At 40.1% G+C, this 24,783-nt stretch overlaps 1 protein-coding gene across 1 annotated transcript; it reads left to right on the top strand.

The window, feature by feature from the left end:
- The first annotated feature begins 734 nt into the window (after positions 1-734).
- Positions 735-1,442, top strand: LOC133668123 (uncharacterized). The gene has a single exon (XM_062087863.1). It carries the CDS (start codon positions 735-737, stop codon positions 1,440-1,442), a length of 708 nt encoding a protein of 235 aa, XP_061943847.1.
- Positions 1,443-24,783: the final 23,341 nt, after the last annotated feature.

Below are 24,783 nucleotides of genomic sequence, written 5' to 3'. Positions count from 1 at the left end.
CATTGCCAAGAAGCAACTTCAAATGGAAAGCACAATGGATGAACAACGCCATCTGCACAATGAGCTGTGGAAACAAGATATGGGTTCCTTTGATTGGTGTAATCGGGTACATCAGTTATGCGCCCGCCCTAGTAACAAGGCAGTTGGGTGGAATGCAGTATGCACCAAGAACTCTGGGTTTAGCTGATTTTGTCGGTTTATTCAAGCACCAAGCTTTCCTCGAGGAGATGGAACTTATCCGACAAGATTGGGAAAGACCCCTGATGGTAAAAAGGCAAGAAGGGAGCACATTTGAAACATCATTCAGCCAGAACTATGCAGTTTGGAGGAACGAAGAGCTTTCTGAAGTGAAGGATTTCTCAATACCAAAACATCCAGCATCCACAATAGAGCAACAAAAAAGGAAAAGGACTGATATTGAGGAAGAGTTGAGAAAGCAGCTAGAACAATGTAGAATGGATCTCAGCAAAAGCAAAGGGCAGCAACGACTGTTAGAAAATCAATTAGAAGAAGAAAACACGATGAGGGTTTACTTGAACCAGCAGTTGGAAAAATAGGATAAGCAATTAACGTCCTTAAAGGAGTGGCAGAAAAAGGCCGAGGTAGCTGAAGAAATAGCAAAAGCGGTTCAGGCTGAGTTAAGGAATTGAATAAATGAGTATGATGAGCTGTCTAACAAAAACGGGCTCATACAAAAAGAGTTGGCTAAGGTTAAGAGATCAACCAAAGGCAAGATGAGTGTCGATAAAGAGATGATGGATTCCTTGAAAAAGGGAAGGAGCCTGCTTTTAAAGAAGGTAGAAGTTGAAAAAGAGAAAAATTGGCTAGCCCATCTCGACATAGAAGAGGAAAGAAGGATCAGAGCTCAATATATGATGCAATTGGAGGAAGAGAGAAGTTCAAGAAAGGCGGCAGAGTCTGATATGAGAGATTACCAGAAGAGAGCCGAGTCTTCGAAAGGAAGGATGATGGCTTTACAATCGAAGATTGAGATACGAGAAGAAGAGTTAAAAGAGATGAGAAGCCACTACTTCGAGATGGAAGAGGAGCTCAGTAAGGCTAAGCAAGAGTGTCAAGAATGTCAAGACTACATGGACAGCTTTACAGTTCAAATTAACTCCAAAATAGCCAAGCTGGATATCGAAAAGGAAGAACTACAGAGGGTAAGGGATAAGTTGGCCCGGTCAGAGGATATGGTCCGAGTGTTGGAAAGAAGTAATAAAGCCCTAGGAGCCAGCAACGAAGTGATAATTGCAGATAACACCGTGTTCCATGATAAGATAAGGCACATAACGAAGCAGGTCGAGCAAGCAGCCCGCTATGCAGAACGATTGCAACAACAAGCTACCCAAGTTGGAAATGATGCTTCAAAGTACCGAGAATATATGGCGGCCATCACTTGTTTTATTGGGGACTTAGCTAATAGAGGAAATGCCTTTTAAGGGTAGCAGTGTATAACGCCCTGTTTTGTAATCATTGTATGAACGACTTCTATTTATAAGAAGGCCATGACCTATCTTTCTTTCTAATGTGTTTGGTAAGCTACTATGATAAGAACTTGGCAAACCCTCCTTTACAGTAATCGGGTCAACTCAGAAATCTTGCCTAAAGGATTACGAAAGTCATGAGTCGACTCTAAAATATACATTGCACGAGCATCATATTTTCATCAAGCATTCATTTTTAATACATCATATGCATGCCAGATCGTGAAACATAGGTCCCACATCCAAAATCCACAACACCCGGTCTAGATCGAGGATGGAGAACGAAGAAAGAGCTCACTTAGAGTCACATTATCAAACCAAGTTGGAGTCCGTGAAAAATGAAGTTTCTCGGCTGATCGATTTACTTGAACAGCTTCTGAGAGCTAAGAACGGGGAGGGAACATCAGCACAACAGCCTGAAGGAGTGCCAACAGCTTACATCCCTCAAACATCTCAAAACCAGGGGGCAAACTCGGCCAATGAACAACATTTTGTGCCTATCACCCCTATCCAGCCAACTCACGCTCCAATCACTGTGGACTTAACAACGGAGGGAGTCCCGGATAATAGGTCTCCCAGTGTGATGGACCAAGACAAGCTATTTGCTCTAGAAGAAAGATTAAGGGCAGTTGAGGGTAATGACTGGTTTGACCCTATGCGAGCAGCCGAAGTATGTTTGGTACCAAACATCGTGGTGCCAAAAGATTTTCGAATACCAGAGTTCATTAAGTATACCGGTTTGGAATGCCCAAACACTCACCTTCGATCCTACTGCAATAAAATGGCGGAAGTAATCTGTGATGATAAATTGCTAATCTATTTCTTTCAAGATAGCCTAGCAGGATCCGCTTTAAGCTGGTATATGAGGTTAGACAGCATCAGGATCAAGAGCTGGAGAGACTTGGTGGAGGCTTTCCTCAAACAGTACAAGTTTAACATGGAAATCGCTCCTGATCGAGCAAGTCTAATGGCAATGGAGAAAAAGAGCCAGGAGTCGGTAAGGGCTTATGCACAAAGATGGAGGGATGAGGCAATGCATGTCCAACCCCCTTTGATAGAAACGGAGATGGTGAGCTTGTTTGCCAATACCTTCAAAGCACCTTACTATGAGCACCTAATGGGTAGCTCCTCTCAACATTTCTATGATGCGGTACGCATAGCTGAGAGGATAGAACAAGGGATTAAAGCTGGGCGAATAGCAATGCCAGTGGAAAAGAAGGGTTTTATTGGAAGAAAGAGAGAAGACGATGTTAACAATCTGGAAGGTGGGTATAAGGACAAGAGAGTAGATTTCCATAATCCTCAAGTACCTACCTCTCAATTCTGACGCATGAACTTTAACCAACCATTTTCCCCTAATCGAACAAATAACCAGTCAAACAACCAAAATCACTACCAAAGACCCTATATAAGATACCCTTCAGAACAACTACCGCCACTACCCATGCCTTTGAAGGACATGTACGCCAAACTATTGAGCATTGGGCACATCGCTCCTATCCCTACATTACCATTACAACCACCATTCCCAATTTGGTACAAGCCCGAGTTGACTTGTGAGTACCATGCGGGTAATCCCGGGCATGGGATTGAAACCTGTTACACTTTCAAGAAGAGGTTATTGGAGCTTATTAAGATGGGATGGGTATCCTTTGAAGACAAGCTCAATGTTAATTCAAACCCATTGCCTAAGCATGCCCCAAGTAGTAGTGGAATAGGTATGATCGAAGTGGGAAATCAATGCAAGGTGTTGAAGGTGTCCATGAAGAAGTTGTACGACATGTTAGTACGATCAGGCTTTCTAGAGGCAAATGTGGAAAGCCATTCGGAGGGATATGATTACTGTGAATTCCATGGAAGAGATGGACATCATATTGAGGATTGCATCGAGTTTTGCGAAAAGATTGCAAAAATGCTAAAAATGGGGGAGTTGAGAATTGAACCCATGGAGAGCAAGGGTGAGGTGAGCATGATGGAAGGTCAAGATGAGATGACAGGAGTATGCAGGATCCAACAAACGACTAATGGGCCCCCAAGGCTAATCTTGGTTAAACCATCCTACATAAAAAGGAATCACAATGCCATGCCTTATAATTATGGTTATACCTCCAACGTTCGAGCTCCTCTTCCTTTGTTCCAAACTGAGATAAGTGGTTTGACCAGGAGTGGTCGTTGCTTTACGCCCGAGGAGTTGAGGAAGGCAAAGGGCAAAGAAGTGGTAGATCTGGACAAAGCACTAGAAGTTAATAAGCCGGTAACAGAAGAAGAGTCGAATGAATTCTTGAAGTTGATCAAGCATAGCGAATATTGCATAGTAGATCAACTAAAGAAGACTCCTGCTAGGATCTCCCTTATGTCCTTGATACTCAGCTCTGAGCCACATCAAAACGCCTTGCAAAAGGTATTGAATGAGGCATATGTACCCCAAGACATTGAACATAAAACCATGGAGCATCTAGTGGGAAGGATCCATGCAACTAATTACCTGTACTTCACGGCTGATGAGCTTGATGCTGAAGGTACCAGACATAACAAGCCCTTATACATTACGGTTAGGTGCAAGGACTGCCTCATAGGAAAAGTACTCATTGATAATGGCTCAGCCTTTAACGTGTTGCCAAAGCACATGCTGGAAGAAATGTCGATCGATGAATCCCATATAAAGCCGAGTACTATGATGGCCAGAGCGTATGATGGCTCACCTAGGCCAATAATTAGGACTTTAGAAGTTGAGCTATATATGGGACCACAAATGTTCCTAGTAACACTTCAGGTTATGGATATCCACCCTTCCTATAGTATGTTGTTAGGAAGACCTTGGATTCATGCAGCTGGGGCAGTAGCTTCGTCATTGCACCAATGCTTGAAGTATATCATGAATGGGATGTTGGTAATTGTCAAGGCCGAGGAGACAGTATCCATGATAAAGAATGTGGGTGTGCCTTTTATAGAGGCAGATGATTGCAAAGATAACAATATCCATGCTTTTGAGATTGTGAACACTGACTGGGTGCCGGAGAACACAGTGCTAAGAAGGCCAAGGATCTCAGAAGCAGCAAGGATGGCGAGTCTATGCTTCTTGGACCACGGGATCCCATTTCAGTATAACCTTATTATCGGGATACTAGAAGGGGTTAATCCGGCAAGGATGAAAAGTGCTGCTCAAAGATTTGGGTTAGGGTATCAACCTAGCCAAGAGGATTATCGGTGGGCTGCTGGTCGGAGAAGGGCAAGAAGGATGGCTAGAATTAAAGGAAGAGAGCCTGAAGAAGAAAAGCTAGAAATCCCTCCCCTTAGCGTGTCATTCCCAAAAGCTGCATACATAATGCAACATGATAAAGAAGCCGAAAGCCTTTATCAAGAGCTGTCAAACATGAGCATAAATACCTTGGGGGAAAACAAGATGAAAGAAGATGACATGAAGACAGTAGCAAGAAAAGGAGATGAAGCACTCCCACAACTGACGGTCTACACCATAGAAGAAGGCTCCGCCAAGACCTTTGTGCGTAAGTTGGCTCGAGACGAGAAGTTTCAGAACTAGGTGACCCAAGAAGCTCCAGTAGTTTTCAAAATATAAACCAACTTTGTTTGCCTTAACATGCTTTTGTCATTGCTTATGTTTGCTTTTATTTCCTCTAGTTGACAATCAAGGCTCATGATGTCAGCTAGATTTTATGTTTGTCATGGAGCCCACCTTTTCTTTAAATAAATTGTGAGATCATACACTTTTCACAAATTGCCTTCTTTTTTTTATGCATTTACACCAAACACTTCCCGCCTTCAGGAATCCTGAAAGCGGATCTCCTACAACATTACATACATTCAACATCAAGAATAAATGGCCAAACTTGAATGAACATGTGATAACTATGGAAGAAGAAGAGTGGGATGAAAGCAATATCAGTGAATTCACCAGGCTAGTAGAACAACAGGAACAGACTTGGAAACCTGCCGCAGAGGAACTCGAAACCATCAATATAGGTAGTGATCAGTTCAAGAAGGAGTTGAAAATAGGTACCCTAATTACTTCTGAACAAAGGATAAAAATGATCACCCTATTACAAGAATATTCAGATGTCTTTGCTTGGTCCTAGGAAGATATGCCTAGGTTGGATACAAATATTGTAGTACACAAGATACCATTGGAAGAAGGTTGTAAGCCAGTCAAGCAGAAGCTGAGGAGGGCCCACCCGGATATTTGGATCAAGGTTAAGGTAGAACTCGAGAAGCAATGAGATGCTGGCTTTCTAGAAGTAGTTAGATATCCACAATGGGTATCTAACATTGTTGTGGTGCCTAAGAATGAAGGGAAGATTAGAGTGTGCGTAAAGTTAGCCCCAAGGATGATTTTCCCCTATCACACATAGATGTTTTAGTGGACAACGCTGCCCGGAGTTCCACATATTCCTTTATGGATGGTCTTTTAGAATACAACCAGATAAAAATGGCTTCGGAGGATAAGGCAAAAACAACTTTTGTCACTACCTGGAGACGATCAAAGCAAATGGGCACCGAATTACGAGGGTCCTTACATAGTAAAGAAAGCATTCTCAGGAGGAGCGCTGAAGTTGGCTAGAATGGATGGAGAAGACCTAGCTCGACCCGTGAATTCTGACTCTGTAAAAAGATATTATGCTTGATGTAGGCTCCTAAATCAATAAAGCAAAGTTTGGCCATTGACTTCTTCCTCTTTTGCATTGATCTCACAACAATCATTTTTTGCATTAATCCCAACAGTGCATGTCTTGTTGTTATCGCACCTAAAAAGTTTAGCATCGGCTGAACGAATTTCTTCTCTATACAAAAGCCTAGACTAAAATCACACCCCTACACTAGGGGCAATAAGAGATGTTTTCATGAAAGTTTTACGGAAGCCTATAGATTTGAAAACCAAGCTAAAGCATTTGACAAAAGCATGACAAAGAGGCAATGACAAGTCATACATTTTGGGAAAAGGACCACTTGAAGAGAGTCAGAGACAACATGAGAGATGAATCCAGCATACGACTTCAAAAGCAAGCTCAAGCAAGAGAGAGCTTCATGAACTAGAAGAGGAGGATGGGGCCTATGTTTCAAAACCAGGTACGAATGCATGCATGGCATCTAATCATAAATCATTGCATATATGCTTTCTGGATCATTACAGGAGGAGTTCTTAACGCATTCCAGCAAGATTGGAGACGAAGAAAGAATCATAGTGGGTGATAGTAAAGAATCACGGTTTTGAACCCTAGTGGATTTTGAAACAACAAGAAGAACAAGGAAAAGAGAGAACATGAAAAGTTTTGAACCCTGCCATCAGGAAGAACGACATCGATATCAGCTTTGGTAATAAGGAATCGCCAGATGGGATTCCAAGTTGTTTGAGATCACCAGAAGGGATCTCGTATTTCGATATTGGAGGTCGCCAGAAGGGACCTCGTATTTTGTTTGAATAAAAGGAATCGCCAGATGGGATTCCAAGTTGAAGGAGATCGCCAGAAGGGATCTCGTGTTTCGCTATTTGGAGGTCGCCAGAAGGGACCTCGTTTTTTCATGTTGGTTATAAAAGGAATCGCCAGATGGGATTCCAAGATTGAAGGAGATCGCCAGAAGGGATCTCGTGTTTTGCTATTTGGAGGTCGCCAGATAGGACCTCGTATTTCGTTTGAATAAAAGGAATCGCCAGATGGGATTCCAAGTTAAAGGAGATCGCTAGAAGGGATCTCGTGTTTCGCTATTCGGAGGTCACCAGATGGGACCCCGTATTACATATTGAATAAAAGGAATCGCCAGATGGGATTCCAAGTTGATTAAAGGAGATTGCCAGAAGGGATCTCGTGTTTCACTATTTGGAGGTCGCCAGATGGGACCCCGTATTACATGTTGAATAAAAGGAATCGCCAGATAGGATTCCAAGATTGAAGGAGATCGCCAGAAGGGATCTCGTGTTTTGCTATTTGGAGGTCGCCAGATGGGACCTCATATTTCATTTGAATAAAAGGAATCGCCAGATGGGATTCCAAGATTGAAGGAGATCGCCAGAAGGGATCTCGTGTTTTGCTATTTGGAGGTCGCCAGATGGGACCTCGTATTTCGTTTGAATAAAAGGAATCGCCAGATGGGATTCCAAGTTGAAGGAGATCGCCAGAAGGGATCTCGTGTTTCGCTATTTGGAGGTCGTCAGATGGGACCTCGTTTTTTCATGTTGGTTATAAAAGGAATCGCCAGATGGGATTCCAAGATTGAAGGAGATCGCCAGAAGGGATCTCGTGTTTTGCTATTTGGAGGTCACCAGATGGGACCTCGTATTTCGTTTGAATAAAAGGAATCGCCAGATGGGATTCCAAGTTAAAGGAGATCGCCAGAAGGGATCTCGTGTTTTGCTATTTGGAGGTCGTCAGATGGGACCTCATATTTCATTTGAATAAAAGGAATCGCCAGATGGGATTCCAAGATTGAAGGAGATCGCTAGAAGGGATCTCGTGTTTTGCTATTTGGAGGTCGCCAGATGGGACCTCGTATTTCGTTTGAATAAAAGGAATCTCGAGATGGGATTCCAAGTTGAAGGAGATCGCCAGAAGGGATCTCGTGTTTCGCTATTTGGAGGTCGTCAGATGGGACCTCGTTTTTTCATGTTGGTTATAAAAGGAATCGCCAGATGGGATTCCAAGATTGAAGGAGATCGCCAGAAGGGATCTCGTGTTTTGCTATTTGGAGGTCGCCAGATGGGACCTCGTATTTCGTTTGAATAAAAGGAATCACCAGATGGGATTCCAAGTTAAAGGAGATCGCCAGAAGGGATCTCGTGTTTCGCTGTTTGGAAGTCGCTAGATGGGACCTCGTGTTTTCATGTTGGTTATAAAAGGAATCGCCAGATGGGATTCCAAGTTGATTAAAAGAGATCGCTAGAAGGGATCTCGTGTTTTGCTATTCGGAGGTCGCCAGATGGGACCCCGTATTACATGTTGAATAAAAAGAATCGCCAGATGGGATTCCAAGTTGATTAAAGGAGATCGCCAGAAGGGATCTCGTGTTTCGCTATTCGGAGGTCGCCAGATGGGACCCTGTATTACATATTGAATAAAAGGAATCGCCAGATGGGATTCCAAGTTGATTAAAAGAGATCGCCAGAAGGGATCTCGTGTTTCGCTATTTGAAGGTCGTCAGATGGGACCTCATTTTTCATTTGAATAAAAGGAATCGCCAGATGGGATTCCAAGTTGAAGGAGATCGCCAGAAGGGATCTCGTGTTTTTCTATTTGGAGGTCGCCAGATGGGACCTTGTATTTTCATGTTGGTTTAAAAAAAAAAACAAAACAAAAAAGAGAAGATAAATAAAGGAATCGCCAGATGGGATTCCAAGTTGATTAAAGGAGATCGCCAGAAGGGATCTCGTATTTTGATATTCATCCAAGGAGGTCGCCAGAAGGGACCTCATTTTTCAACATTGGTTACAAGGAATCGCCTGATGGGATTCTAAGATCTTTTGTTAAAGGAGATTGCCAGAAGGGATCTCGTGTTTCGATATTGGTTAAAGGAGGTCGCCAGACGGGACCTTATTTTTCATGTTAGTTAAATGGAATCGCTAGATGGGATTCCAAGTTGAGATTGCTATAAAAGACAAGTATCAGATCAATCAAGCTTCAACCATATCAGTTCCGGGAGTTTTATTTTGGGTTTATCTTTATAAAACTTACTGCGCAAAACCCCTGCTCCGTAAGCATTATAAAGAGGGGGCATCTGTTGTAACCCTTTTTTGGGTCCCCCACAAAATATATATATAAAAAATATATACATAGCCAAGGGAGGTTAGAAAAAAATAACAGGAGGCAAAAGCGCTCAGAAAATGGTTGGAAAATTGGTCAATGAGGTTAAAAATACAAAGATTGGATTTTTGACAGTATATTTTTGAAGGAGGAGAGAGCCCTGTTGAGAAGGAAAATTTGAAATTTGAGGAGAAAAGCCCAAATTTGGATGTTTATGGACTTAATTGGATTTTTAAATGAATTTATAGGGGATTTGATTGCAAGAAAAATTGATTTTTAAGTCAATTTGGGCTTTAATTAGAAGAAATTTAAGTTCTGGGCCAAAATATATTTTTTAGGAATTTATTAGGTCAAATCAGGGGCTTAATTGCATAAATATTGAAGTTTAAGGGCCAATTAGGGACTTAATTGAAGAAATCCAAAACCAGGGACCAAATTTGAAGAGGCGCGTAAATGGAGGGGCTGCAATTAATAGATTCAGGGACCTAATTGAAGAAATTTGAAGTTTATTGATCAATTAAGGGCTCAATTGCATAAATCAGAGGCCAAGGACTAAAGTGAAAAACGCGGCCAACAAGAGGGGCAGAGACCGAAATTGGCAGGGATGCAATTGAAGAAAAAAAAATGATTAAGGGCTGTTTCGAAACTTGGCGCGTTTTGGCGCCACTTTTAAATGAAAAGGCACGTTTTATCCAAAACGACGCCGTTTCATATTTTTAAAAAAAAAAGAAGAAGAAGGGGAGGAACCAGGCGACGCGTCGCCCGGTACTGTTCATTTTCTTCCCCACCAAGCTGCCCGAGTGGCCGACTTTCAGGCGTATTTTCTGCCTCGTTTGGCCCCCAAATCCGACAAAGCATGCACCAACATGTCCACCTGGAACCCCTTTATCCCGGGGAGTGGTCCGGTCGGGTCAAAAAGGTTTGGAACGGCTCCGTTTATCTGGCCAAATCGTGCACCTCGGGCAGTCTGCAAATTTGGCAATTCGAGGTGCACACTTTGAACCAACGGTTTGGATTACTCGAGTCGAATCAAGGGCTGAGACATTTTCCCCATTGAAGACAAGATTACCCTCTTTCCAGCCCTATAAATAGGAGAAATTTTCATGGTCAAATGGTTGGTGGAGGGGAGCTTGAAATCGGCACAAAATAAGCTTTTCTTGCCCGGTTTTCCTGCAACCAGCCTTCTCTTTCTCTTTCTTTTCTCTCCGCCGTGGCCTCCAGCCGCCACCACTGATCTCGCCACCATCCTTCCCACGAAAGACCACATCCCTTCCTCAGTCACACCAACAGCTCCAGCCGAGAGTTTTCCTTCTCCTCTGCAGGAATCCGCTCCTTCTTCCAGCCGGAACCAGCCTCCACCGCAGCACCACCAGCCTCCCAGCAACGCACCGCCTCCTCCACGCCAGGTCACTCTTCGGCCCCCCCTTTTTCCGGTGTTAAAATTTTGTTTTCAGAAGAAAACATAGGGGCAAGACCTTAAACATCACTAAATATTAAATCAAGTGAGGCAGTAGTTTTGTGACCCGTAAGTCGCAACGATAGACACAACAACTTGCCTAAAGGACAAGCTTGGCACTGAGCAAAAGAACGTTTAGAAGTACATATGATTTTATTGCTGGAAACTAGCAAATCTAAAATGCGAGGGGTTGGATGACCCAAACGACGATGCCACATGTCGGCAGTCATGAAGATGCAAGGAGACCAAATAGCTTGAGGAACTGACGTGGCAAAAGACTCTGAGAGGACATAAAGACCATCATTACTCTGACTGGAAAGGAGAACTTCCTTGGTGATGATATCCTTGACATAAAATAGAGAATCATAAAATTCAAAATAAACATGATTATCACGGCAGAATTTCTGAACAGATAACAGTGGTTTGGTGATATAAGGCACATGAAGAACATTAGATAATGTAAAGATGCGTTTTGGGGAATGTAACATTGTATTTTCAATATGTGATATGTTAAGGCCTTACCGTCACTAACATGCAAATGATCATTATCAAGATAGGTTGTAGAATCGATCAGAGTTGCAAGACCAGGTGTTACGTGTTGATTCATGCCGGTGTTGGGGAACCAAGTTGCAGCAGAGACATTCCCAATAGAAATGTGAGTAGAAGGTTGTTGAGAACTGCTGCGAAACTGGGGACAATATGAAGCTATATGATCGAAGTTGGAGCATAGTTGGCAGCGGACATGTTGCGATCTCTTGTATCGTGATTGTATCCAATATATCATAAAACATGATTTTTTGCTTGATTCATAGAGATAGGACCACATTTTGAAAGCTAAATCTTTCATCAAAATCAAAAGGATGGCTGCTGGTATTGGGAGGAGGTTAATTGAGTGAGCATGTTTGACACGAAATCTATAGCGAATTCTAAGAGTTAAAGCCTGATTTCTCTTTTATTCAGACCTCAATTATAACTTAAAAATTTTCAAACGTATTTTTGCTTGTGATATTTAAATATTGGTCCAATTGCAACCATAGCTACATCGATTTATATATGTTTTTATGTTTTTAATATTTCTTGAACACAAAAATTAAATAAAAATAACAAAACAGATAAATTTATTGATTAATATATTTTTTACACTTGTGAATAGCTTGTGAATTTTATTCTTTTATATTTTTATTAATCATCATAATCATTTCAATTATTATTATTATTATTATTATTATTATCTCGTTAAAAGATTGCTTGAAAATCTCATTAATTTGATGATGTTATCGAGGGATTAATATATTTCAGCATTCAGTTACATAATTTATTTCTTTCGGTCAATGTCTATAGAGATATTAAGCATGGTCCGTGCACAAGGTGTGGGTCACCGGGAAATTGAATTCTAAACCAATGCCAAGTATTTATGAAAAAATATATTAAATGAGTTGTGATCCCACGCTACATTTGCCCACGACATAGAAATTGAAAATTTCACGTGTATATATTGTTTTTATAGTTATGGTTTGAAAATATAATTTTTTAAAAAATATAACTATATTATAGTTTTTTTATTAATTAAATTTATAAGAGAATTTTCAGTATGATTTATGTAAAATTATAGTATTTATTGATTAATTAAATACTTTAAAAATTATAATTGAAACAAAATACAGTTTTTAAATCTAGCAAAATAACTGATCAAAGACTCCCATACGCAGCGTTAATGCCCAAACACCTCATGAAATGCTGACAAAGAGGCCAAGAAATTGAGCTAGCTAGGAACGGCAACGCTTCAAGTAATATTGTGCCTGGGATATATTGCTGCACAATTTTTGACCTATATTTTTAATAAATTTTCAGAAAAAATTAAAAAAAGGCAAAAAATAATGAAAACCCTAAAATTTATATTTTTGATATATTTGCATCATTTTTAGCATTTTCAACATCATCTCAGAAAAATTTCAATTTTCAAAGGTATTTGGAACGCATTCAACTTTTAACGCGATAATTTTACAATTACTGATTTTTCTTGTTGAGTCAACGTTGATATTGCTCGTTTTAAAAAAATATAAAAAAATATATCAAAATTGAAATTTACAAAAAAAAGAAAGAAAAGGAAAGAAAAAGAAAAATTGAAGGATTAGTTTGAAAATACGGCAACATTTTGCCTATAAATACTAGTCTACAGTAACATATTCAGGGGGAGAAAAATTTATTCAGGGGGGGGCGGGGAAAATTAACGGGGCCACCAGCTAAACATAAAAAACCCTAAAACCCAAGGTCTTCATCTTTTTTCAGAGGGGGCCGCCGTTCCCCTGGTCTCCTGGTTCTCTCCCAAACCAAAGGGAGCCTTCCTTTTTTTGCCCTGCTGGAGCCGCCGCAAACCCTCCCCTTTGGCCTGTGATTTTGGCTCCTGATTAAGAAAGGGCTAGAAGAAAAAAAGCCAGAGATTGAGGGTCATCCAAGAAATCTTTGAGATAGGCTATGTAAAACCAAAAAAAAAAGAAAAAGAAGAAGAAAAAAGAAAAAGAGTGGAATGGAAGGAGAATGCCTATCAATTCTAAGAGGGGCAAAAAGATGTTTCAATTGAAGAAAGACACAGCAAATGCCAAAAGTCAACACCAAAAAAATCAAGTTTCATGTCTTTTGGTGTGTCTAAAATAAAGCCTTTAGTGTCTTCAAAAATTTATTGATTATTCATCAAAGAAAAAGTTGGGTTTGTATTATAACCTATGTTAAGAGAATTCTGATCTCTAAAATTAACAAGGTTGTATGTCACTTTCTCTACAAAGACAACAAGAGAAAGAAAGTTGATGAATAGTTGATATTGATCCTAGGTCTTTGAAACCCTCAAACACCTTTTGAGCCTGTGAATTTCCTTTTTTTCATAAGCTATGAACCATAGCCTGCATTACATGCTTTTAAAAGCCCTTTTTGATCAAGTAAGCAATTTGAACCGATAAATGGCGCTCTCAAAACTTGAAGAGCCTTTCCATAAGAGTAGTGGCTTCATGGATTAAGCTACTGATCATTATGCATGCTGATAAAATTGGTGCTAAAAAAAGAAAACAATCTTTCTTGATGAATCCTCAAGTTTTGACTTGAGCCTTTTGTTTCTTGTAATTCACAGAAGGTCACCTCATCGTAGACCATCGAAAGATATACCCAAGATCAAAGATTAAAACTGACACAAAAAACCATGAAAAAGTCATTTTAATCTTATAACAGGTCATTTTTGTTTTCAAAATACAAGGCAATCAAAGGACTACATTAAATAGTGTGTGTTGGATCTTTGATCGAAGAAGCTTGGTTTTCAAAAGATCTTTTCCAAAACTAACATCTCTCTGATTTCATTTCAACAATTAGACTTGAATAGACATGATATTTGAAAGATGAGATTTGATTCCAGAACATTGACCGAATTTGCAAAATCCCTGATAGAAATGACATCAACTCTTCTCGACACTCCTTGAAAAGTTGACCATCTGGGGGCAATACAGTGGACCCTGAAAAGGAAGACAAACAACATTCAGATCAGCTAGGGGGCAGTTGAAGATGATTAAATGATGAATAAGTGAGCTGAGGGCAATGGTGTTCAAAGAAAGATAATCAATCAATGAGCACATGCAGATCATACTGGGGGCAATATTGTTCAAAGACAATCCATGGTTTAGTGAACTTCAGTAGCGATCGATGAGCAACGCTGCACTTGAAGGATATTTTCATATCTTCATCTTGGTTTATCATCTCCAACATAGCTATGACTTTTGAACGATGTATTTGCATAATTGCATTTGAATGAATGTTGGAAGGACGCACCCACCAAGACTGACTGTGGGACCATCTGTTTTGAAGCTCAAATGCACACTTCACCACATGAATATGGGTGATGAACATCATTGATGATGCCAAATCATTTCTTTTTATAAGCTGATTTGACAAGCCAAGAGGAATCCATTGAGAAGAGCATCGAGAATGCAACAAAGAGCCTTTTACGGCAAGTTATGAGAGGCATGTCTGGATGACTTGGCAGTTCCTTGAAAGCTGATGATAACATACTTGAAGGGTATGTTTCAACTGGAGGCAAGTCCATGACTGATTGACAATCTTGATGGGTGTTGGCATGATGCACACAACCAATCAGAGGATAATTCTCAGAAGAATCCAGGAGAGAAAATCCTTCATGATGAATCAAGCAACACCACAGTTGGGGGCATAGTCAAGCTTGACGAACAACGAGAGCAGTAATCGTCGAAGACAGTGTAAGATAGGCACTGCACTTACATCTGAGTGATGGCTATTGTTGTAACCCATTTTTAGGTCCCCACAAATATAATAATAATTAAAAAAAAAAAACTGAATAGTGTCGTTTTGACACTGTTCCTCTTCCCGCCTGCTGCTCCCAAAACTTAGAGCCCCACGCCCCTTTAAATAAGAAATAATGACTGCATGCTGCTCCCAAAACTTAAAGCCCCGCGCCCACTAGCCGACTAACCGCCGCGTGCCCTGCTCCCCATGCGCAATGATGCCTTCCCCGCTCCCCCTTCGCCTATAAATACTGCTCTTAGCAGCTGTATTAAGGGGGGGATTTTTTGGATGGGAGAGGGCTCTTTTGAAACTGAAAAGGGGGGAAGGGAGAAAGACACAGGGGGAGAGATTTTTTTAAACTGATAGAGGAAGAAGTTTGAAACGACGAGAGTGACGGTGAGAGGTTAAGAAGAGAGGAAACGAAGCAGCAAAACACTGCTCGCCACCGAGGACAGCTCACCATCTTCTTCCCACCCGCAGCAACACCACCAGGAACAGAGCACTTCATCATCACCACCAGCTGCCACTGTCTTCCCCGCCGGCAACACCACCGTGAGAAACAGAAGGAAGAAAGGGAAGCAGGGGAGAACAGAGCTGAAGAAAGGACACATAGGAGAAAAGGAAAAAAGGCTGCCACCACCAGTGCCTTCACGAAGCAGCGGCAGAGAGGGAAGAACATCGCTGGCAGCAGAGAACACCCGAGAATCAACAAAGAAGGAGCTGACAGAAGCAAACAGGGAAGCAAACCAGAGGCTGGCGTCTCTGCACGGGGAAGAAGAAGAGAAAATAGTTGTTGTCACCGGGCTCCACAGCCACTGACCACCATCCAACCATCTCTGATCAGTCGCCACCAGCATAACCATCGGCTTCTTTTCTCAAGAACACAGGAAATAACAGAGGAAGCCACCATCACCATCAGCTTCACCTTCTTCAGAACCAGGGAACCAGTAGAGAAAGTTAGCAGCACCATAGACTTTTCCTTCTCTAGAATCAGCTCCCCAGACCGCCACCTCCTGCACCTCCATGAAGCTGCTGTAAAGAGGGAAGAACAGCGTTGACAGAGGGAACAAAGGAAACCAAGAGAAGGAGCAACGCCTTTGCAGAGGGGAAGAGAAAACAACTGCTTTCCCCGGCTTCCACAGCCACCGACCACCATCCAAGCCACCCCTGGTCGGCCACCATCAGCACCACCGCGAGTGTACGCCATTGCCATCGTCTTCAATCACCGTTTCCGCCACCAGGTTTGCTCCCCACGTCCCTGTGCATGCACCATTTCCTTGCATTTCACTGTTCAAGTGAAATATAATTCACTTGAACAGTGAAATGCTATTTCACTGTTCGTGAAATGCTATTTCACTGTTCGTGAAATATAATTCACTAGTTACTGTGTATATGCACAGTAACCAGTCTATGTTTGTTTTGGGCTGGAACCCCAGCCCTGCCCATGCTGCTGGGCTGAGTCCAGCCCTGTAGAAGCCAGGCCCCAATTTATTTTGGGCTGATTTCGGCCCAGTTTCCTTTTGGGCCGGATCTGGCCCGTTCGAACAAAAATTCTTCAAAAATTATTTCAAAAAATATGTGATTTTCTGTAATTTTATTACTGTATTTTGACCAATATTGGTTTGTATTTTTATACTGTAAAGATACAAATCCGGTATTAAAATACCCGGTTTTTGTCAAGTTTTTTTAAAAAAATGTTTTGTTTTCATGCATACGGCCTAGTCTCTCCAATATATATATATAAATATTATAACATCATATTTTCACACAACAAAGGAAATTTCAAAACAATATATGTATTAGCATGCATTTTGGCTTTAATAACTAGTTTATTCAAGCCATGAGAACTAGGCCAATATTTCAAAAATTCTAAAAAAAATATCTTTTTGTCTTCTTTTAATATCTGGGATTACGAATTTATACGTAAAACGTATTCTTGATATTAAAAATACGGTTTTTATATAGACGTTAGAACGGTTAGGTTTTTTACCAGATAAGATAAGGACCTCCTTGTTGAGGAGGACTTTTCTTGAGCTATACCAACAACTAGGAAACACAGCGAGGCCTTGGATTTTATCAGACAAATAAACAATGCAGCTTACCTTAGATAGGGCGTATTTGGGGTGCTAATACCTTCCCTTTACGCAACCAGTCCCCGTGCCCGATCTCTAAGACCAGTTAGGGTTCCTAGTGACCAAAATACTAGGTGGCGACTCCCATTCCATTTTCCACCAACAAAAGACAATATTTTCTTGTCTCCCCATATTTGCCAGATAGATACCATACACACCTCCTAGATTTAAAGTGGAATACTTCGTCGCGACGCCGCGCACCCGCGACAGCTATCACATGAATGGGCCAATGCATCGAATGAACAAAGAAAGCTTTGGAATGCAAACAAAGGCACCCTAGGACGATGAATCATCAAAGAGGGGGGGACCTATATTTCAAAATCAGGTAAGGATACATGCATATCAATCATAATGCATTGCTTTTATCATTGTCAGATCGGTGATACATATCACTTCTCAGGTAGTGTGTTTTCCAACCCTACCTCATTCCGAGTGCGCCTTTGAGCCACCATTCTCTTAGGTAGTGCGTTTTCTAGCCCTACCTCATTTTGAGTGCGCCTTTGAGCCCTCACTTCTCAAGTAGCGCGTTTTCTAACCCTACCTCATTTCGAGTGCGCCTTTGAGCCACCATCTCTTAGGTAGTGCGTTTTCTAACCCTACCTAATTTCAAGTGCATCTTTGAGCTACCATCTTCCATTTGGGTAGGTCACCCATAACAATGAGACCAATTCATATTTTGATCATTCTTTTCTGGGTAGGTCACCCATTACAATGAGACCATTCTCCATGTTTTCGTTTGGGTAGGTCGCCCATTATAATGAGACCACTTTTCATCTTTCATCTAGGGTAGGTCACCCATTATAATGAGACCGCTTTTTGTTTTTCATCTGGGTAAGTCACCCATCATAATGAGACCATCATTTTTTTTTCTGGGTAGGTCACCCATCATAATGAGACCACCATCTTTCATCTGGGTAGGTCACCCATTACAATGAGACCATCATGTTTTTTCTGGGTAGGTCACCCATTACAATGAGACCGCTTTTCATCTTTCATTTGGGTAGGTCGCCCATTATAATGAGACCACCTTTCATCATTCTCCTGGGTAGGTCACCCATAACAATGAGACCACTTTTCTTTTCATTTGGGTAGGTCACCTATAACAATGAGACCACTTCACATTTTTACCATCACCTTCTATCTGGGTAGGTCACCCATCATAATGAGACCATCATCTTTCGTTTGGTTAGGTCACCCATTACAATGAGACCGCTTTTCATCTTTCATTTGGGTAGGTCACCCATTATAATGAGACCGCCTTTTGTCTTGCATCTGGGTAGGTCACCCATCACAATGAGACCATCACGTTTCCTGGGTAGGTCACCCATCATAATGAGACCATCATTTTTCTTCCATCTGGGTAGGTCACCCATCATAATGAGACCATCATCTTGCATTTGGGTAGGTCACCCATCATAATGAGACCATCATCTTGCATTTAGGTAGGTCACCCATCACAATGAGACCATCATTTTTTCTAGGTAGGTCACCCATAACAATGAGACCACTTTCATCTTCCATTTGGGTAGGTCACCCATCATAATGAGACCATCATCTTTCATCTGGGTCAGTCACCCGTTATAATGAGACCACACACACATCTTTGTATTGGTTATGGTTAAAGGAGATCGTCAGATGGGATCTTAGGTTAGCTCAACCACACACAGGGTTTAGCTTTGGTTAAAGGGAATCGCCAGATGGGATTTCAGGTTGACTGAGCTATACACCAACTTTTGGTTCTGGTTAAAGGAGATCGTCAGATGGGATCTCAGGTTAACCCAATCAAAAGGGCAGGTCGCCCGTGAAAATAGACCAACGTGAGTGTGTGTGGGTAGGTCGCCCTTGAAAATAGACCACAATGAGTATGTGTGGGCAGGTCGCCCGTGAAAATAGACCAGTGTGAGTGTGTGGGCAGGTTGCCCTTGAAAATAGACCACTTTTCTTCAAAATGGGCAGGTCACCCAAGATAATGAGACCACTTTCTTTTGAAAAGCAAAGTCTTTGGCTGAGTAGATCACTCAGTAAGCCAGGAAGACCTTTTGTTTTCTTTACAAGCTTACTATGCAAAACATTGAGGAATTTTTGCTTCGTAAGCATTGTAAAGAGGGGGCATCTGTTGCTACCCAATTTTTGACCCACATTTTTGATAAATTTTCAGAAAAAATCAAAAAAAGGCAAAAAATAATGAAAACCCCAAAATTTGCATTTTTGATATATTTGCATCATTTTTAGCATTTTCAACATCATCTCAGAAGAATTTAAATTTTCAAAGGTATTTGGAACGCGTTCAACTTTTAACGCGATAATTTTACAATCACTGATTTTTCTTGTTGAGTCAACGTTGATATTGCTCGTTTCAAAAAAATACAAAAAAATATATCAAAATTGAAATTTACAAAAAAAAAGAAAGAAAAGGAAAGAAAAAGAAAAATTGAAGGATTAGTTTGAAAATACAGCAACATTTTGCCTATAAATACTAGTCTACAGTAACATATTCAGGGGGAGAAAAATTTATTCAGGGGGGGGCGGAGAAAATTAACAGGGCCACCAGCTAAACACAAAAAACCCTAAAACCCAAGGTCTTCATCTTTTTTCAGAGGGGGCCGCCGTTCCCCTGGTCTCCTGGTTCTCTCTCAAACCAAAGGGAGCCTTCCTTTTTTTGCCCTGCTGGAGCCGCCGCAAACCCTCCTCTTTGGCCTGTGATTTTGGCTCCTGAAACAGCCCTCTTTGCCTTGACAAAGCAAGCCAGGCAGCCGCCCCTTTCCCCCCATCTTCCTCCCTACTGAACCGAAAGCCCTCACTCTGGTCGTTGCTCTCCCCCTCAGCCCCGGCCAGCAGACCCCGCTCACAGCATCTCCTTCATTTCTGGCCGCCACCCTGCCATTGGGATTTTTGGCTCCCAAAACCAGAAGCCACACAGGGGTCCCTTGTTCCCTGTTGAAGCCGCCTCCCTTCCCTTGGCAAAGAAACCAGAGACCCTCTCTCGGCCACCCACACAGCCGACAGACCCAGCTGTCTCTCCTTCAACTGACTACAAGCAGCACCATAGAACAACCTCATCTCCCCCGACCAGAGAACGGGTAGAGCCGTTCCCCATCTCCTCAGACCCATGGCTCCCGCTTCAGCCAGCGGGTCTTTCCTTCCTCAGCGGCAGTCCTTGGTCATGCCACCAGCCACCTGAAACAGAAGAAGAGGAAACAAAAAACTTGCAGAGATGCAACAGATATGAGAAGGAGAAGGGGGAGAAGCATATCCGAAAAACAAATGAAAGACAAATCAACTGTTGTTGCATTTGTGGTTGTTTTTGCAGGTCGCCACCGGAAGGAAGGTGAAGAGGGGAGGAAGCCATTACGGATCTTCCCATGTAGTCTGGATTTCGCGGCGGCGCGTGGAGGAGACGCGCCGCCAGTGCTCCACAGTTCCTGCGGGCCTCCTCTACAGTTCCTGGACTCTTTAGGGACCTTTTTGTAATTTTCACATGTTTGAATATGTATTTAAATTTCTGTTAAATGTTTTTAGTTTATGTTATGTTGTAAAAATTGTAACAGAAAAACATAGTAAAAAAGTGATGTGGAAGTGTGTGTTTGTATTTTTATTTATTTATGTTATTGAATTATAAAAATAAAAAAGGCAAAAAAGAATTAAGTATTTAATTTTAATATGGTTAAATATTTAAGGACAAATAAAATCATGTTATATTTTCCATGAAAATGTAAGAACATGTTTCTGTATATATTTTGGGATTTAATAACTGATTTATTAAAACCTTAGAATTTAATTAATATTTTAAATTTTTAAATCACATCAAATCGTAAAGTAGCTTACCTCAGGTAGGGTGTGTTAGGGGTGCTAATATCTTCCCTAGTCACAACCAGTCCCTTGCTTTTGAATCTCTGACAATGACCAGTAAATTAGGGTTTCCTAGTAACCTTCAATGAAATACTAGGTGGCGACTTCAAAGAACCAATCCAGCAAAACTTAACGAAAAATCACCGAATCGCCGCACGGGTGACGTGCGACAGGATAAAGTGATCATTCTTTATCTTAATTAATGTGAGGAATCTCCCAAATGAAGAGTAAATTTTAATTTATCATGAATATTATGCTCTTAGTTTAAATAATAAGAATAGTAAAGACGTAGAGAGACTCAACGTCTGAAATTTTATTTAAAAGTAATAATGGATTTCAAAATCTCATAAAAGTAGTTTAAATCATTCGTCATAGCCAAATAAAGAAAAGATAATTAAGAAAGCTATTTTTTTTTAACTATGAGCAAAAGTAAATACTCAAATATTCAAAACATATAAATAATAATAATAATATAAATAACCTAAAAGTAAATATTCAAAGTGAACTATAATAATAATAATAAATAATTTACTGCTACCATGTCTGTAGCATTGCACTCCTCTTCCAACCCTATATAATCCCAACGTTTTCATCAGGCTGTGTTACCATTGATTCCTTTGTTCTCCTCGCAGTTTTCAAACTCCATTGCTTCAAATACTTCTCAACAGCTCCCACCTTAATTTCCTGCAAATTGATTAGAAATGGCAGACAAGATCAAAGTATGGTGCTTCCTACTTTTCCTATTGAAGCTGGTGTCGAATTTGCAAAATTGTGCTCATGCCGCTCCACAGGTGCCTTGTTTTTTCATATTTGGAGACTCCTTGGCGGATAGTGGAATTGACTTATGTTTTTTCTTTATGACAGATAATTTTTCTTTATAATAGAAAAAAACATTAGCAAAATTAAAAAAATTTTTTTACATCAAGTTTTTTGTATAAAACCCACAGGATAACACGAGTCCATTATCTGAGTAATTTCCCAAAGAATCTGAAGGGGTAGAAATATAAAATTCATCAATGGGATTCATCCATTTGATGGAAACAAATGTTCCAAAAAGAGAATTTTCTGTTAAATTAGAGCATGGTCTCGAGCTAGAAAGATAATCAGCAACTTCAGAAATTGTTGAGCATGAAAGTGAAATCCTTTCCTAATCGTAATACAGACTATTTTATTACATGGGGGGTATTGTTTTAATGGCATTTCCATTCCATGGTAAGGCATCAAAGTACAAGAAGGCCAAGGGAGATTCTTTTCCAGATTAAATAAACATCAGTTACAGCTGCTAAGGCCAATTACCGCCCATATGGAATTGACTTCCCTAATGGAACCACCGGAAGGTTTACTAATGGCCGAACCATAGTGGATATGATTGGTGATCCCTTCTCATCTCCTTGCATGTTACGATCCTTCTGTGCTCGGTAAGTCATCCAACTTGTTGGTGGAGGATGTTACAATTTATTAATACGAGGAATTGCTCAGTATATAAGGAGTATGATTCACAGTATACCTAATAATTTCTTGTTTTAATGATTACTATTTGGCTCTAAGCAATGGAAATTGTCTGTTATGTGCATAACAGGGTTTAGGGTTGTAAACGTTGGATGTTGTCCAGCACGTAGTGATGTCAATGCATTCAAGACTCAACCCCATGCCAAAATAGGACTGAATATGTGTTTTGGGATGCAATTCATCCTACCGAAGCTTTGAACCAATTCACTGCAAGAAGATCGTACAATGCCTTTCTTCCATCTGATGCTTATCCAAACGATATCAGTCATTTAATCAGTTAACATGCAGATCTAAGTCAAGGAAGATAATATTCCATAAATAATTTATAGAAATAATGTGGTCTTGGTCACTTTGTTACGATGATAAAATTATGTAAAACACCAGTCTAATAATATGATTTCTTGACATATCTCAAAGATCATTTATTTTAGTATCACATAAAGCAACCATCACAGAAAATTCTAGCTGATAAAGTTAAGTCCAAGATTTTCAGTTTGATACACATACACTCAAGCATTAAGAAGCAAAATAAAATTGGAAATTCAAAAACTTTACATAGAAATTATAAAAAGATATCAGTGTACAAAAATGTTTGAACCAGCTGGTTCTGCAGATCGATTTCTCCTAGACTGAACTGGAATTTGTAAAGAAAAAGACTACACAATTGCCTTGGCAACGTATGTTGCTATTGAAGTAATCTTGCCTTCCTCTTGCTTTCCTCTTGCTTTCCTTGAATGTGTTTCTACCCCTTACTCTCTGCCTGTCTCTCTTTCTTATATCCTTTTTTTTTCTCTCACTAGTGTCACCCTTTTCATGAGTTTTTTTTTTGTCCTCTCCTCCTTGTCATTTTTTCTGCCATTTTATAGGTGAGTGAAAGGAAACAATCACCGATTTTAATCCCAAATCAAATCCTCGAACATCATCCTATAATTATTGTCACATATAATATCACAACAATATTAAAAAATTCAATATTAAAGAATTGATTCTGACATCTTATTCTTTGATATGAAAAGATCTGGCTTAAAGAGTCGTTACCTAGTATTATAGTAATTAAAAACCCTAACTGGTCAAGAGAAATTCTATGATACGAGACTGGTTACGTAAAAGAAAAGATATTATCACCACTTAAACGTCCTGTCTGAGATAGGCTACATTGATAATTTTTATCTTAAATTGCTAAATTTTTTATTTATTTATGTTATGATAGTTTGCTTGTAATATTCCTGACTTTGACATTAGTGTATATTCAACAACGAATACTTTCAACGTTGACGTTGGTAAATATTACGTAGTAAAAAAAACATATAGTATTCACTACCAGAAAACCGGAGAAAACCAACGGAATTACCGATGGAATTTTTCCGTCGGTAATATATATCGACGGAAATAATTCCATCTCAAAATCTGTCGATATATACTGACGGAATAAATCCGTCGGTAATTCCATTGGTATATACCGACGGAATATTTCTGTCGATATATACCGATGGTTTCGCCGACAGGGTATACAGCTCGTCTGGAAATATGCAACGGCGTAGTGACGTTAGGCGATTTTACCGACGGACATTACCGAGGGATTCAAACTGAGATAGCCGTACAGTGACCTGTCACTTTTTCCGACGGAATCACCGACGGAAGTAATCCGTCGGTGATTCCGTCGGAAAAAACCATTATATGCCCACTCGACCGACACTCTCTTCCTCTGTTTCTCCTTCTTCTTCTTTCCCATCCCACCACTCCCCTCCCAAACTGCAGCCAAACACCCATCCCAAACTCTCCACTATTCTCAACACGAACACTCAAGTTTCTTATATCTTGTACGTGGTCACAATATCCGTTTCTTGTAGATTTTATCGTTTTTTTGTAAGTAAATCTATCCTTTTTAGTTTTAATATTTAATTGTGAATTTTATTATTTTAGTATTTGTATTTTGTTAACGTTTGTACTTGTTTAATTGTTATTTGTCAAAGAAACTTGTAGTATGAATGTATAATTTTGTAGTTGTTATAGTTTGTTTTAGATTTTGTCAAATTATATTTGTTTGTAAATTGTTGAAATTTTGTTTGAATTACACCGAATTAAATGTTTTGTGATGAAATAAATAATTAATAGCTTTAGCTTGTTTAACGGGTCTGTTTTAATTGTTATCAATTCTATTATGAAGTTGTGATTTCTGTAAATTTATATATGTATAAATTTGTTTGTATGAACGTTGATAGTTGATAATTGATAATGAATATTTAACATAGGTGTTGTTTTAGTTTGTTGGATAATGTCAGGGAAAACCAATATTTTTGTTA

Source organism: Populus nigra, chromosome 11 (assembly GCF_951802175.1).
Source record: "Populus nigra chromosome 11, ddPopNigr1.1, whole genome shotgun sequence".
Taxonomy (NCBI): Eukaryota; Viridiplantae; Streptophyta; class Magnoliopsida; order Malpighiales; family Salicaceae; genus Populus; species Populus nigra.
This window is presented reverse-complemented; position numbering and strand designations above follow the sequence as displayed.

What these genes read in the sequence shown, in the direction of transcription:
- LOC133668123 (XM_062087863.1), top strand. Translation starts at nt 735, where the DNA reads ATGAGTGTCGATAAAGAGATGATGGATTCCTTGAAAAAGGGAAGGAGC.